At 46.9% G+C, this 14659-nt stretch overlaps 1 protein-coding gene across 1 annotated transcript in view; it reads left to right on the top strand.

Moving 5' to 3' along the window:
* Positions 1-14659, top strand: part of LOC104469189 (NT-3 growth factor receptor-like) — a gene marked incomplete at its 5' end in the record, with an annotated part of 158261 nt that overhangs the window by 107380 nt on the left and 36222 nt on the right. The window contains 2 exon segments of the mRNA XM_010083610.1: positions 8696-8826; positions 12865-13037. Of these exon segments, the coding sequence (XP_010081912.1) occupies positions 8696-8826; positions 12865-13037 (304 nt within the window).

Raw genomic sequence — 14659 nt, 5'->3', positions numbered from 1 at the left:
TTTTCCTCCCACCTTGCCAAGAATCCCAGTCCCTGTTTCCAAGAGCTGCTGGAGTGTACCAGTGAGCTGGTGAGGACAATGCTTTGTGTAATGTCCCATTGACATGGGGCTCTTGTGCATTTCACCCAATACAAAGACCTCTGCAGCCCACTCCAGTCCCTCCTCTACCTGTCTCCTCTTGTGCGTAGTTTCCCTCCTCAGAAGAGCCCAATTGTATAGTTTACCCTTCTATACAAAAGGCAGAGCCCAAGTGTCCCCTCAGGCTGTGAAGTTGGTGCTGGATGTTTGAGGCAGACTGTCCAAGTTGGAGAGGTAATTTGCCTTTGCAGCCTAGTGTCAGCCAGAAATTATTTGAGAGAGTGCGGGAGATGATGGGACTCTCTGCTTTCTCTTTAGGTCTTTTGTCCTCAATGTTGATCAGGTTTTGGTTAGCAGTGTTTTGTGCCCCCTTGGGCGCCAGCTGGGGGGAATTTAGTAGCTGAGGAGGAACTGGTGCACACAGAGGTGTGAGTAGGAATGGGGCAAATGTGCACACAGGCTTTTCGTGGAGGTTGCACCAGTGAGGGGGACCAGGGTGTCTGTCCTGACCTGATGGCATCTTGACGCAATGTATCTCAGGCAGAAGCAGGATGGACAGAGGTGGACACCCTCTGCACTGATACTGCTGCAGCACACGGGTTGGGATGCAACTGGGAACCACTTACAGCTGCGTGTCTTCCCCTGAACCCCAACCCCAGTGTGTGCAGGGAGCCTAGTGAACATTAGATTTCCTTTGGGAAGTCTTCCAGGTCTCCATTCTAAAGGACCTTTTAACCATTGACAACAGCACAGTGAAGGGATTTACCTTCTTGGCTCAAGGAAGGGTCCTGCTGATACAGTGAGCTCTTGCTTGAGTGATTTCAGTGAGTCACAAACCTGCAAAGAGAGGAGGAGGTGGATTCTGTCTTAAAAGCAAGAGCACTGCTGTGCAAGGCCCAGATGTGCTGCAGAATTCCTTTCTTTGTTGCTGTAGTCATTGGTATTTGCTGGGGGTGATGTGCAGGAGCCTTCCTCTAGCTGCAGCTCCTCTGCTTTGGGATCTCCCAGGCTGGCTGTGCTTCTGCAGGACCCTGCGGGGTTGTGCATCCCAGCTGAGACTGCTCAGCGCCCAGTAGCCATGGGACACTTTATATTGGTCTCTTTATAAAATAATTACCAGGTGGCTTGTACTCAGCTTTATGGGACTGAAACGGGTGAGAAGAGCTTGAAATAATATTTTGTTTTTATAGGAGGTTTAAGCTGCGACAGAAGTATTTGCTTAAAAAGTGTTTGTGCAGTGGTATCAAGTGCATTCTAACATTATTATTTTTCAGATTTTTTTCATGAAGAAAATGAGTTTGCTTTGATTGGGTTTAAATTTTGCAGGTATGTCACACCAGGTAATGCCACCTGCTTCCAGATGGTTTTCAGTGTGATGTGGCGAGCGAGCCTGGCAGGCGCTGGGCTTGCATCTGCCGAGTTGTTGGTTTAAGGGGTGATTGTATTTTGCCTTTCTCTCAGCTTCTTTACACATACACACTCCCTTTACGCTCACCTTTAGCTCCAAGTGCATTGTACACGCTGGCTGGCGTTGCTGGCTGTTGCTGTGTGGCTGATATTGGAGCTGGGGCTGCAGAGGAGATGCAGCAGCTTCAGTTACGGCTGCTAATCCAGCCGCTCCGTGCCGCTAATCAAATCACTCTGCGGAGCTTGAGGGCTGTTTCATGGAAATGCAGCTCTCCCTTGATTGAGGCTGGCTGGAGTTAGCTGGCGAGTGAAGGGCAGCCCTTTGGGTCAGGGCTTCCTCTCCACCTGCTATTGCAACAGCAAAAGCCAGAGGAGCTGATGATGTCCAGATTGCTGGAGGTATGCTTGGAACTGTTGGATGTAAGGTATTTTCAAAGCATCAGAAATCTGGCTTGCAGAAGTTGCTCTTCTGTTCTCCTGTTTTCTTGAGCTTGATTACACTGAATGTCAGCTCCTGGTGCAGACTGGAATTCCTGGATAATTATTTTTGGCTCAGATTGTCCAGCTAAATGCATCAAGGCTCGCTGTTTTTTACCAAAATCCATTTAGCAGCACGTACTGCACTAGCTCCGGGTCTGCTGGGTCAGCTGGGCAATAATGCTTTCTTCACACCTGGGACCTGCACTAGCACCTTGCGGCAGCTCCCAAGGAATGATAAGAAAATGCAAAGAACTGCAGAAACATGAAGTAGTTGTCTTTTAAGGTCTTTATGAAGGAGTATGATCACGACTGTTTGATTACGTAGTATATTAGTCAGGCACCAGGGGCTGCCTGGAAGCAAGTTGCCAGCATCTTGGTAAGACACAAGACATGAAAAACAGTCTAAGGAGAGGCCATGATGCCAGTGATGTATATTGGTTTGCCGGAGATCGAAAAGCCTGAGAAGGGATGCAAAGAGAGGGGTAACACGATAAAAAGGAGAGCACCCTTTGTGATTCAGGTTGTTTCCATCAAGGCCAAAGGAGAGATGGATGGAAAATGTGAGAAAGTCTCTATATTTCTGTGTGGACACATGCAAATGGCTATTAGAGATGTCATGCAGAATTAGTAAGATTGAAATACTGCCCCCAAAGTGAAGAGAAAGGTCTGTGCGAGATGGTCTTGTCCACAGGGCCTGCAAAGAAGGGGGTAGGAAGGATCTTGGTGCACCCGGGTGTTGGAGCCCAGGTGGCTCAACCAAGAACTGTACCTGCTCCACGAAGTTCCCGGAGATTCAGATACGCTTTACAGAAACCTCTGTGATTTGGGGTCTTTTTGAAAGGACTGTCAGAACTATTTGGTGCTTATAATCATGACTCTTTTGAAGCTGAGTCCTTGAAGAGTGCCTTAACAGAGGAACTTGGCAAAGAACCGGTGCCTGGGCACAGTGCCAAGCTGCCCAAGCGTGTCTTGGGGCCTTTTCCCAGAGGTGTCTCATGTCAGAGCTGGGCTAGAAGCCACCAGAAGTGGAGGGCTACCTACTCAGAGCCCATACAGAGATAAGAAACAGCCTGTTCATGTCTCCACTTTTTAAAATTATAGGGGACTGATTCTCCCCCTGTTTATGTGTGTTTCACAGCAGTCCACAACTGAAATCAATATCCTTCATTGACTTTGATGGATTTGTACCAGGCCAGGAGGGAGACTCGGACTCTGTGCAGCTAGCCTATGCATTATCTTCCCTCGATATGAGACAAGACTGAGAGAATGACTTATCAGCCCTCTAGCAGCAAGGCTTTTGATCTGGTCCTACCTGATCTGCACACTTTGCTCTGATCAGGTACATTGGGTAACTCATCAACGCGTTGGGTTGACATCCAGGTTGCAACTGACTGCCTGGCATGAAAGGCGCTCTGTTTGGTGGTTCCGTGTCTTAATGACGAGGTTTCCAGTGTAAATTGTAAGCTTTGTTTATCTGATTTTAATTGTCAGGAGCAGAAAAGCTATGCAGGGTTTATTCCTAAGAATTATTTTAGCAGTGAGTCAAGAAATAAGTGAATGAATCATATTGACTAACTGAGAACTTTGCTACCTTTTCATGGACAACTTACGTATAAAGAAAAGAGAGACAATTCTTTGGCATAAATTAGTTGTTACAGCAAATGACTCAGCTGCTACTGAAAAATGTCATTGTTATCATTTATAAAGTGCCATTGATGCAAATGAGTCTTTAGAAGCTTATGAAAATCAAGGCCATTACCACAAAGAGCCCAGGATCAGAGTCCAATCAGGATACCCTAGAAACACATCTAAAAGAAGTCAGTCTTAAAACAGGGATTGAAAAGCAAGAGGGGCAAGAAATAGAGAAGAAGAAAAAGAGAGAAGAGATTCCATGATGTGACAAAGCTAAGGGAGGGAGGAGGAGAGGTGCAGCAAAGGACCTACCTCGAGGGAAAACAGGGCCACATGTGGAGGAGAAGAAACTTGATATTGGTCTTTTCTAGGCTAGAAAAGAAAGCTGCTGATAAGGAGGGTGGCAAAAGTAAAAGAAGAATTTTCCATAGGTTTGCTCTGTTCCTCAGTGAGTGACATGTTGTTTGTGAATTAAAGAGTCCACTAGAAATACAGTAACCAGATAGACCGCTGTTCTGGAGTTTGAAAGAAGGAGATGTGAGGAATTAATTTCAAACCTGGTGTAAATGATCCAGCTTAAGAGGTAGTTTTGTATTTTGCTGTAACTTAAGTACTGGTACTGCTTGTGGTTTACTCTGTTTGGAGTTTTATTTGTCCATTTACCTCCCAGTGTAGTCTGTGTCCAAACACAATCATGTGCATTCAGGTTTCTAGAGTATTATCAGACCACGGTTTTAAGGATGCTGGCTGTGATGGGAATCTGAAATGCAGAATTTTCAGTGGCATTGAACCCCTCTCTTCCTCACCTGACCCTCAGGACTGATTTGTAAATGAGACAATAATTGGAAAATTAGATTAATGAAATGTACCCATGCAAATTCCCAATTTCTGCTCACGTGATTGGAATGTGGTGGCTATTAGAAAAAGGACGTTTTCATTGCACATGGTCTGTTACCAGCTCTATATGCTCTACCTGGGATTTGGAGGTTGAGTCTGGGTCTTTTTGCCTTGACCTTGTCACAAGCAAGAGACATTCTGCAATATGAGTGTAAAAGATAGGTGAAGAGTCATTGAGTCAGTGATTTAAACTAAAAAGTTCTGGCTTTTCCAAGCTCTATCCCAGGGGCCAGTGCAGAAGTGACCCATCAGGACATGGCAGATTGATGTACGAGAAAAGCAGAATTAATCTTATTCCCTCCTCTTCTTCCCCTGTATCCCATGGCTGTGCTGGGTTCACAAGGTTAGCAAACCAGAATATGTTTGTGTCGAGGAGAGGAGCAGATATGACTAAGAGACACATGGGAGCAAACACGGGAAGGAGGAAGTTGCTGTTTTCAGACAGCCACTTTTCTGACTGAGTGCACTTTAAGCACTGATCAAGCCAGCCATCCTTCAAAAGGTTCAGAGGAGGTTAGGTAAGATCCCATCACAGATCCAAAGCCCCAACCCTTCTGCCTGGGCTCTTCCAGAGAAAGGGAAGGCTTCCTGCTGGGGCGGAAATTTGTGGAGGTGAGTGCAGTGTCCCAGACTAAGCCTCTTGCTAATGCTCTGGCTTACCTGTGTGCTACCATCACTGAACTGAAGTCGTAGGGCATTTCCAACCAGCTGCTGGTTGGGTGTTTTCTGATGTGGTTCATTTGTTATTCAGAACAACAGTGAAGTCGAGGGTTTGAAACACGTTCTCAGTGCATTAAGTCTTGACGGACAAGAAGGAAGATGGAATATCTGCTGAACTCTCCTTCTGTGTCATGCAGCAACATAGTAATCCCAAAACAAGGACTGCAAGATGTTTCATTTAAAACTGGAATTACTTCAGCGTTGTGTGCTCACATCCCTCCTGTAGATACAGCATGGCCTTGAATGAGTTCCCATCACGCTGTCAAGTCTGGTTATTTTCCTGTCGGGTCTTGCTGTGGCTCCTGCATAGATTCTGCTTTTTGAATTGTCTTGTTGGCTTGTTTTTATAAGTTAATGGTACAGGGGGGAGAAAAAAATAAAGAGATTGCTACTCGCGGGAAGACAGTTTGCATACACCTTGTCGGCAGGGCTGACTGCACCACAGCCGAGACAGATTAGCACACTGCCGCCTGCCTAAAACAAATAAACACCAGCTGTTTATCAGGCAGGGCTCAGCTTTCTCCGGGAGGAAGTAAACAGATTTATGCAGATGAACCTCCCAGGTGCCCTTGCAGCACAGCATCTTTCGCGGCTACTCGGCCTTCCTTATGAGTTACAGCCGGGAGAGATGAGCAAAGAGATGCAAGGTTAGCACAATAACACAGCCATTCGCACGGTGCCAGGGCGGTTTGTCATTGCTTTATGTTTAAAGCCCATATTTAATAGTAATGCAGAATTAATCATACTGCTGATCTCACTGTGAATGAAAGAATTTGATGTAAACTTCAGTATTTTAAACCTATAGCATGTGAAAAAGCAATTTATTATAACTCACTTATTATTCCGTTTCTGCTTAAAATACTATGAAGCAAAATTTATGGCCATTTGAAGTTGAGGGAAATTGTGATCAGCAAAAGTACAAGTACTTTTCTGACTCTACATTAAGATTGTCCAGTTGCTGTCAAACTGCTTAACTTCATGGACCTTTTTTTTATAACCATCCAAGTTTACTTTTAAACCAGCCCTGCTACGTGAGTCCAATACCTGAAAAGAATTCCCGTCAACTCCATATGCCCCAATATCTCCTTAAATTCTTCGTATAAGTTTTCCCTGAAGGTTCTCAGGTGACCCTAACAACTTGCTGCAAAATCTGGTCTTGAAGACAGATGGGATATTATTTTAATAATGTAGACATAATTACACAGTCTGGATGCCAGCTTTCAGCAACGTCTGATCATTTATTAAGATGTTGTTGGGAGGAAAAATCGGGAGCTGAAAATGTTGGGCAAGACCCTGGGGAGTTCAGAAAGAGAGGTTTGCTTCAGTTCTCGTGATGTTACCGCTTACTCATCAGAAGTGTAAAGAATGTCAAATAGCAGTTTCCTTTTTAACTTTATCTCACATCAAATGGGGCAATCAGATTGCAATTGCTACATTTCTGTAGGGATTCTGAGTTTTTTTGAAGTGTCCTTGGGCTCTTCTTAATACAAGATCGTTTCCCTGCAGCTTTCTTGACTGATGCTATTCCGGACACCGAGAATGCAAATACATGGTTTGTCAGTACCGCAAATCCTAGGTACTGTAGTGATGAGTGCTATAGAAATGCTTGCCAAGAGAAAGAGGAAAAAAAACCCCCTTTTTCTCTACTCTGTTGAGCGAATTGGTGACATTTGAGCTTTTCTTAGATTAGGACTTTCCTCACCCAAGTCCATCACTTAACATTTCCACACATAGTATTTCGTATTTCTCAAGGTACTCCTTAAACACTCAACTCAACCAGGTGGTGAAGGCAAAGTCCACGTGATTTGTTCTCCCTGCCTGTCACTGCAGATTTACAACCAAAGTAATTTTGGATGTGCCTACCATCCTGTGCCTTAATGTTACTAATATTATTAATATTGGTAAACTAACAGTTTTTAGTTTATTGAACAATTAATGAAAAGGTCAACTGGAATTCTCTGTAGAGGCATCATTCATTACAAGGCCCATTGCTTATGCAGTCTTGCAGCATCCGTCTTCCCAACCAAGCAAAAGGGCCAGAGGTGGCAGCTCCTTGAACCCGCCTGTGAGCTCCTAATTAAAAAGCTTAATTCTATTAAAGCAACTAAAATGTTAGTTTCCTAATGCATTGTATTTTTGATGCATTAAGCAGTACCTATGTCTCTGCTTGAGGAGATCTCTAGTGCATCAGCTTTCGCTCACCAACACTGGAGAAGAGCGTGCAGCTCTCACTGCCCTGCCGTGACCATCAGGCTGAAGCTGGGGGTGGTCTGTGCTGCCCCAGTTCTCAAAGGAGGCAGCAAGCTCCAGTGAATGATAGCTTAGAGAGTTTTGAGTACTGTGCCTCCAGATACCACAATGGCTGTGCATCTCTAGCTGCTTCCACTGTTCATTCCAGGCATTAAGAAAAACCTCTTTGTATTGCTGGAGGAGCTATATGGGCGCTGTGGTGGATGAAAGGTGCTTAGAGCTTTGGCGGCAAGTTGCTGTGTCCTAGTGTCATCCTCAAAGGAGAACATGGAGAACCCCAAGCTCTCACAGCAACCAGTGACATTTAGTTATGATCCAGCATTTGTGGAGATCCTGCTACTCACTTACCTACTCTTGTAGGTGCCTGGAACCTGGGTAGACCTTAGCCCTTAGGAATGGCTCTGGTAGCTGAGCAAAGCAATCTTCACAGGCCTCTGCACCTTTGTTAAATTATTCTCTTTTTTTTATTATTTATTTGTTAAATTAGTCTTTTATTCTTCCTGAAGCCTCAGTTGCTCTTTGTCAGTTCTCGCCATCCTAAATGCTAGTGGAAAGGATCATTGAAACTAGTGGGCTGAGTTTGTCCGTTGTGCCAGTGACTTTATCCTGGGATGACCTTGTTTCTCCATAGAGGAGATGGCTGCAGGGGCAAGGTCTTGTTGAGGGGCAGAGCTCAACACTTCCAACCGGCTCCTGCCCTGAGGTACATGGGGGTCAGTGGTCCTCTTCCTCCCATTGGGAACGCTTTCACTTGCCAAGGTTCAGCCTCAAAAATCTGTCTGAGTTTGAGTTTAAACTGATCTCAGTTGAAATTCAAAACTCAACAGGACTTTTTAATCTTGCCTGGCCTGGCATCGGAAATATGTGACCTCTGCTATGCCTCGCAGGAGATGAATTATTTCCCGGATCATTCCAAAGAGATTCAGGTCTTTGTAGCAGATTTTGCCCCAAAGGTTCCTCTCCCTGAGGACAAGCTTGGCATGAGCTTGTAGTGAAAACGTGATAAACCTCAAGGACTTTCCTTGCAGATGTTTTGCATGAGACTAGCTCCGCCCCAGAGATGGCTGTGTTCTGTGGGTGGGTAAAAAGATCCCTGTAGATATTTTCGCAAAGCAATTTCAGATCCTTTGCAGCTTGCTAGAAAATTGAATTAGTTGTTTTCCATTCCCTGAATTAACCCTGATTCATTCTTCCCTCAACCCTCTCCCTCTTCCTCCCCTCCCTCCAACAGATGTCCAGCATATTAAGAGGAGAGACATCGTTTTGAAGAGGGAGCTGGGAGAAGGCGCCTTTGGGAAGGTGTTCTTGGCCGAGTGTTACAACCTCAGCCCCACCAATGACAAAATGCTGGTGGCAGTGAAGGTAAATCCCAAGGGCGAATGGCAGAGAGTATGGCAGGGGCTGGCCGGCAAAGCCAGGCTTGGATGAGCCTGCGTGGGAAAGGGGAAGCAGGGGAGGGCTGGGGGCCAGGGGCGGAGATTTATCTGATGCCGGAGATTGTGGTAAATCCACTTAGTCACACAAAGTTGCAGCGTTTCGCTTCAAGGTCGTCTATTCTCACGAATGCCAAAGCCTCTCTTCCTGCCGCCGTGGCCAGGAGGCAGACGGGGAGGAGAAGCTGGTCTGGAAGCTGTAAGCTCCCGTGCAGCTGCAGCAGCGCCGAGTCCACTTTCCCTCCGTGAGGGACTGGGGCTCTTCTTTTTCTGAGTTTTATCTCTTTGTGGAACACGCAGGAGCTGAAACAAAAAAAGGCCTCAGCAAACAAGAGCACTTAAAAGCTAAGCACGACGAACCAATTTGCTGGCATCAATTTGCTGCAAGATGGGCGAAGCGACTGAGCTCGACTGCACTCAGCTCCTGCTTGCCCAGCCATGGATTGCTCCTGTTTTGGTGATTTTGAGCCATCACAAGTTCAGCTTGGCTCGTGCTACGCTGTTTGCATTCTTGTGAGGGTCCTCATGTGAGATGTGCCCTGTCAGCGTGGCTCTGGGCAGAGGAGACCACTCGGTGCAGAAACGTGCTCTCCTCTTGAGTGGCACTGGTTGGCAGACACACAGTCTAATCCCTGGGAGTTAATTGATGTCTCCTAACTCCTTGCAAGAAGATTTGCATTTGAACCGATAGTCTACAGGAAAAAAGATTCCAGCACTCTCTCCAGGATGCTGGAGGCATCCAGTTACTTGTGAATTGTTTTAATCATTGGCAGTTCAAGCCTTTTTTTTTGTCCACTTATGCTCCGACTGGGAACTGCAAGATTGCACCTTTCACCTCTGAGACTAGTTAAAGCTGAGGTAGCACAGCTACCCATATGATTAATTGCCTGATTATATGGCTGGTGCCTGCCCGTCAGTGTCAGCCATCCCTTATGCGATGCTGTCTCTCAAGTCTCTACTGAGTTTCATTTGCATGTAAGCAGAAACAGCATCTGAACTTGTTTCTGTTAATTGCTACTACGAGCTTACATCTCCAGAGTGCCTTTCATCCTGCAAGATCATACAGATCCAGCTTCGGAGCAGGGCCTTGAAATCTGGCTTCTTGCCAGCTCTGGGGAGAGGGCAGGGAAAAATCCCTCTAATTTGGGCCACATTATAAGTCTTAGGGGGAAAAAAAAAGGAAAGAAAAAAAAAGGCTTTACATATTAAGCTGAGATTTGGCTGCATTTCCTGAAGATCTCCCACTCCCGACAGAGGCTGAGAACTACCTCCCTGGTCACTGCAGCTCAGGATGCGATGGTTAGAGCAGCTGAGTCCACAGCCCAGAGTCTGTCTCTGCTTTGCTGGCAGGGGCTCCCTCCCAGGGCCAAAGAAAATGTCTGTGTTACTCACACGGTTAAATGGACTCGGATTTTCAGCGGATCTAAAGGTTGCAGCCCCGCAGATAAGCTGAGTTTCGATGTGATGGCACGGACAAGCTTCCTGTTTCACTCAGCTCGCTTCTAGACACATCCTAAGAAATGCACAAAAACTATATTCAGAGAAGAGTGTTGAGGTTACAGAGTCAAGTACTAGAAATGCTGGAGGGGCTGGTATTCAGGGCATGTCCTCTGAACACACACTTTTCATTCCTCTTGGACTGTTTCATTGTGGTGATCGCCCCTGTGGCTGAGAGCTCCCTCGATATGAGTGCACTCCTTTTCACAGCCTCCCAGCGAGGTGCTGGGCTTGCATCATCTCCATTTTGCAGAGGGCAGATGGATAAGCAGGGAAACTGAGCTGAAAGAATCCACTTAGGTGGAGGGTGGAGTTCCTAACCTGCCTTTCCAGCTGCATGGAAAGCAGGTGCCAGACCCACAGTGAGTCGTGCTGCTGGAGTAAACATGCAGAGCTCATGCAGACCTGGCCCTGGTGCCACGGGAGAGGGGATTTCCCAGGTGATATGGGAACAACCAACACTTTGTGACAGTGGCTGCAACCTGCAGATGTTGAGTGACTTGCCAGATGTCATGCAGAAATCTTGTGATGGAGGCACAAATACAATCCACCCCAAACCTTCCTAGGAGAGGCATTTCAGTGGTTTTGCTGAGACATCACCTCTCTTCCTCTGGTCCTGGTCTTCTTTCCCTGTTCCACTACTTCCAGCTCCTGTTTTCCTTATTTCTAAATGCCTGGCTGTGCAACCTTAGTAATGTGGGTTTTTGTGGGGTTTTTGGGTTAGTTTTGTTTTTTTTTTTTGGTGTGTGATATTTACACAGTTACAGTCCTAACACCTTGTAGAAATGATTGCGTGTGAAGGAGGGGAAACCTAAACTCACTGCAGCTTGAAATATTACATGCAACTGCAGGAAAAAGGGGGACAAGAGGGTGATGGGAGAGGGGGACTGTTTTCCTAGGGAAAAATAGGGTAGCACCAACATTATGAAGATATTAAGAGACTAAAAGTAGTTGGATACCTGAGATAAGGATGGATGCTTTGCCATCTGCACAGTGTAACTTAACATCCATCTAAATATCTCCAGTCAAGCTATCCCAGAGGACATCGAATTAAAATACATTTATACCATGTGACTAGCAGTTTGGGAGCAAAAGAAGATGATGAGGCAGCATCCTAAGGTTTGGGTGGGAACCTTGCAGGAGATGTGCTCCAAGGGGAAAAGCAGCTGCTCTGGAGGACTCCCTGCTTTGCTGCACGTGGCATTGCACCCAGCCGTGCCGTGGACCAGCCGGAGGGACATTAGCAGCATATTGGACCTCTTCCTCTATGAGCAGCTTTCTGATGCTTAATATCCCTTTTTGCAAATAAATTGGAGCCTGCACCTGCTGATGCCAGCTCTCTGGGGAGATTCAAGGCATGGGGAAAAGGGGGCAGGAGGATACCTGTGTTCCCCACCACTGAGGGGGAACCGATGCACATCAGATTGAATCTGGGGGTGACTAAAACAAGTTGCCTTGAATCCTTTTCAGCTCCTGTTAGGATGTGTGGTTAAAGCCAGAACTAAACAGTCCTGGCATGTGGAGGATGGAGAGAATATAACTGAGACCCAGCAACTCAAACTCAGAATTTCCTCTTCATTTCCTTAAATGTTTGCAAAGACTGTGCTGATTCTCATGGCCGTTCCTTCTTGTGAAATGTTCTGGACTTCAGCATCTTTACTAAGTCCTCATGGAAGAGCTCTCCCTTGATACCCTGGGATGACAACACACTGCTTTCACACTAGCTCTCTGATGCAACTGCACGATAATGCACGAACAAGAGGCCTCCAAACCTGAGGAACCCTCCCTGATCACCAGCTGCACCCACAGCAACATCTTCATAGCAACCCTACAATGTCAGGCTGGTGCACACAGCCTGGAGCTTGCAAGCTAACCCTGCCATGGCAATGTGGAAGATGAGATATTCTCACTAAGGATACCGATTTCAGCATCAGTCTGCCAAGGGAGCTGTTATAAACAGCAGGGAATAAAAACATGATTTTAAAAATTATGAGAAAAGACTTGACAGTGTCCTTCTTCAGAGGCAGTTTGAAAAATCCACACAATAACTGCACAGCCAGGCAAATCCATCTTCTGAATAAAGGCAGTGTAGTCAGCTATTTCAAAATAAAAGACAGATAGCAAGGACTGGCTGGCTCAGGAATTTAATAATAATGAGATATGAAGCCATTCACCCCTAGGTCACCAGTACAAATCCTGCCCAAGCTGGGAATAATTGGAAGCTATTACCCTCCGAGGCATGTTTGCTGCTGCCTGGGAAATGAGTTGGGAACCCGCTGGGCCGGTAACTACATGAACGCAACGCCAAGGTGGTGCCATTGGCACCTACCACCAGCCTTCCCAGTGCAACTGGGCCATCAGTTTCTCTCCCCTCCCTTCCTCACCAGCTCCTCTGCGATGCTGTGACCCATTTGTTGTGGCTTTGTCCCCACCTGAGCCCACCATGTGTTACCTGTGCCCCTTCTTTCAGGCGCTGAAAGACCCCACCTTGGCAGCCCGCAAGGATTTCCAGCGGGAGGCAGAACTGCTCACCAACCTGCAGCACGAGCACATTGTCAAGTTTTACGGCGTGTGTGGTGATGGTGACCCACTCATCATGGTTTTTGAGTACATGAAGCACGGGGACCTGAACAAGTTCCTGAGGTAGGTGAGAAGGAGGGCCTGGGAGATGCTTTACAGCTGCTCCGCAGCCTCGGTGTGCCTTGTTGTAGATGTGTGGTGCACCAGTACCGCGTGGATGCTGGTGGGCTGGGTGATGAGAGCCGGTTGTTCCAATGACAGCTTCTAGGAGATAGTGGTCCTCAGCAGATTTGGTGCTTTAATAGCCCTACCCCAACAATTCTTCTTGGGTAGTCCCAGGGATGGTCTCTGTGAGGTATGGAAACCAGATTTTTCTTCTCCCACTCCAGCAAGTTTGAAGCTGCAGGAAGCGTGGCTGCAATCCCCTAAGGATGTGACACCATGGCTGTCAGCGGCTCAGAGTGCCATGCACCCAGCAAAGCCATGCCCTGCTGCAGCAGGCAGACCACTAGCCATCACTTCCCGTGTCACCCAGCTCCTGGTTCAATAGCACAAGAACCAAAATATTCCTTTGAGAGGCTTGCTGGAGTCCTTGGTCTGGTTGGTATCCTGAGCATTTACTGATGTGTAGTTCTCATTCTTATATTCAGAAAAGACCTGGGAAATGTTGGAGGGGCCTCAGGCAGTGCCTGTGGAATCCATCCCTGGTCCTCGTTCCCTAAGCCTCATCAGAGATGCTGACTGAGGAACAAAATATCCTAACCTGTGGCACCACGCTGCTCAAGAAGCTAGGCAAGGCTTGACAAAGTGCAGTTAATTGCCTTCCCTGCCTCTAGAGAGATGCAAATTGCTGGAGACTTCCCTCCCCGAGTCATCATTCAACGATTTCATCAGCATGAGGCAGATCATTTGTGTGCCCTGAAGCCGCCAGCAGTGAGGGGCAGGGAGCAACAGTGGGAGGATGTTTGTGGTGCTGCTCTCCCATGATACAGAAATTATGGTCTGAAACATGCGTGCAAGTGGAGTGGTACTTACCTTTTGAAATAATTAGTAGTTTTATTTCCCAGTATTTAGAAAATTGGACCCTTGATATTTTCCTGTTTTGACTGCAAAGTGTGAACATGATTGCCGCAGTAACGAGAAGCTTGAGCACAGCAGGTCTAGATCTGGGGTTGGGATACACTCGGTGATTATTTTTCCACTATCACAGTCAGTTTCTGACCAGCAAACACAGGTCCTTCCCTGAGGCTTTCATTTCTAAGCAATCACCTGAAGGGGGAAGGACCCCAAAGGACCCCAGCCTGGCTGCAGCTCCCTCGAGGCACTCGCAGGGCAGTGGCTGAGCTGGGAGCAGCCCTACCTTGGTTTCCCTCCTCATGGCATTTTGGGTAGATTGAATAAGATTTTATAGCTTGGTCCCTGTCTCATGTTCTGGATAGAGGACATCCTCGACAAGGTAGGATGAGTGAAGGCTGATGCTACACTGGCTTTGCAGAGCTCCTCAGACCCACGTTCAAGGGGGAGCAGCCTTGGTTACCCCGGGACCTTTTCTTGTGGTACCTTGTCTCTCAGGGGCTCAGCAACCTTCCAGCGGGTTGAACTCTGCCTGCCGGCGTGAAACCGTGCATTGGGCTGAAACGGTGCTTAAGCACAGACTGGAGATGCGGTGTTAATGACAGTGCCTCAGCCTTGTGACCGGAGGAAGGCAGTCTGAAATAGAGCATGAGAGACCATGTTCTTGAAGT

The sequence above is a fragment of the Pterocles gutturalis genome, unplaced genomic scaffold, assembly GCF_000699245.1.
Source record: "Pterocles gutturalis isolate BGI_N339 unplaced genomic scaffold, ASM69924v1 scaffold660, whole genome shotgun sequence".
Taxonomy (NCBI): domain Eukaryota; kingdom Metazoa; phylum Chordata; class Aves; order Pterocliformes; family Pteroclidae; genus Pterocles; species Pterocles gutturalis.
This window is presented reverse-complemented; position numbering and strand designations above follow the sequence as displayed.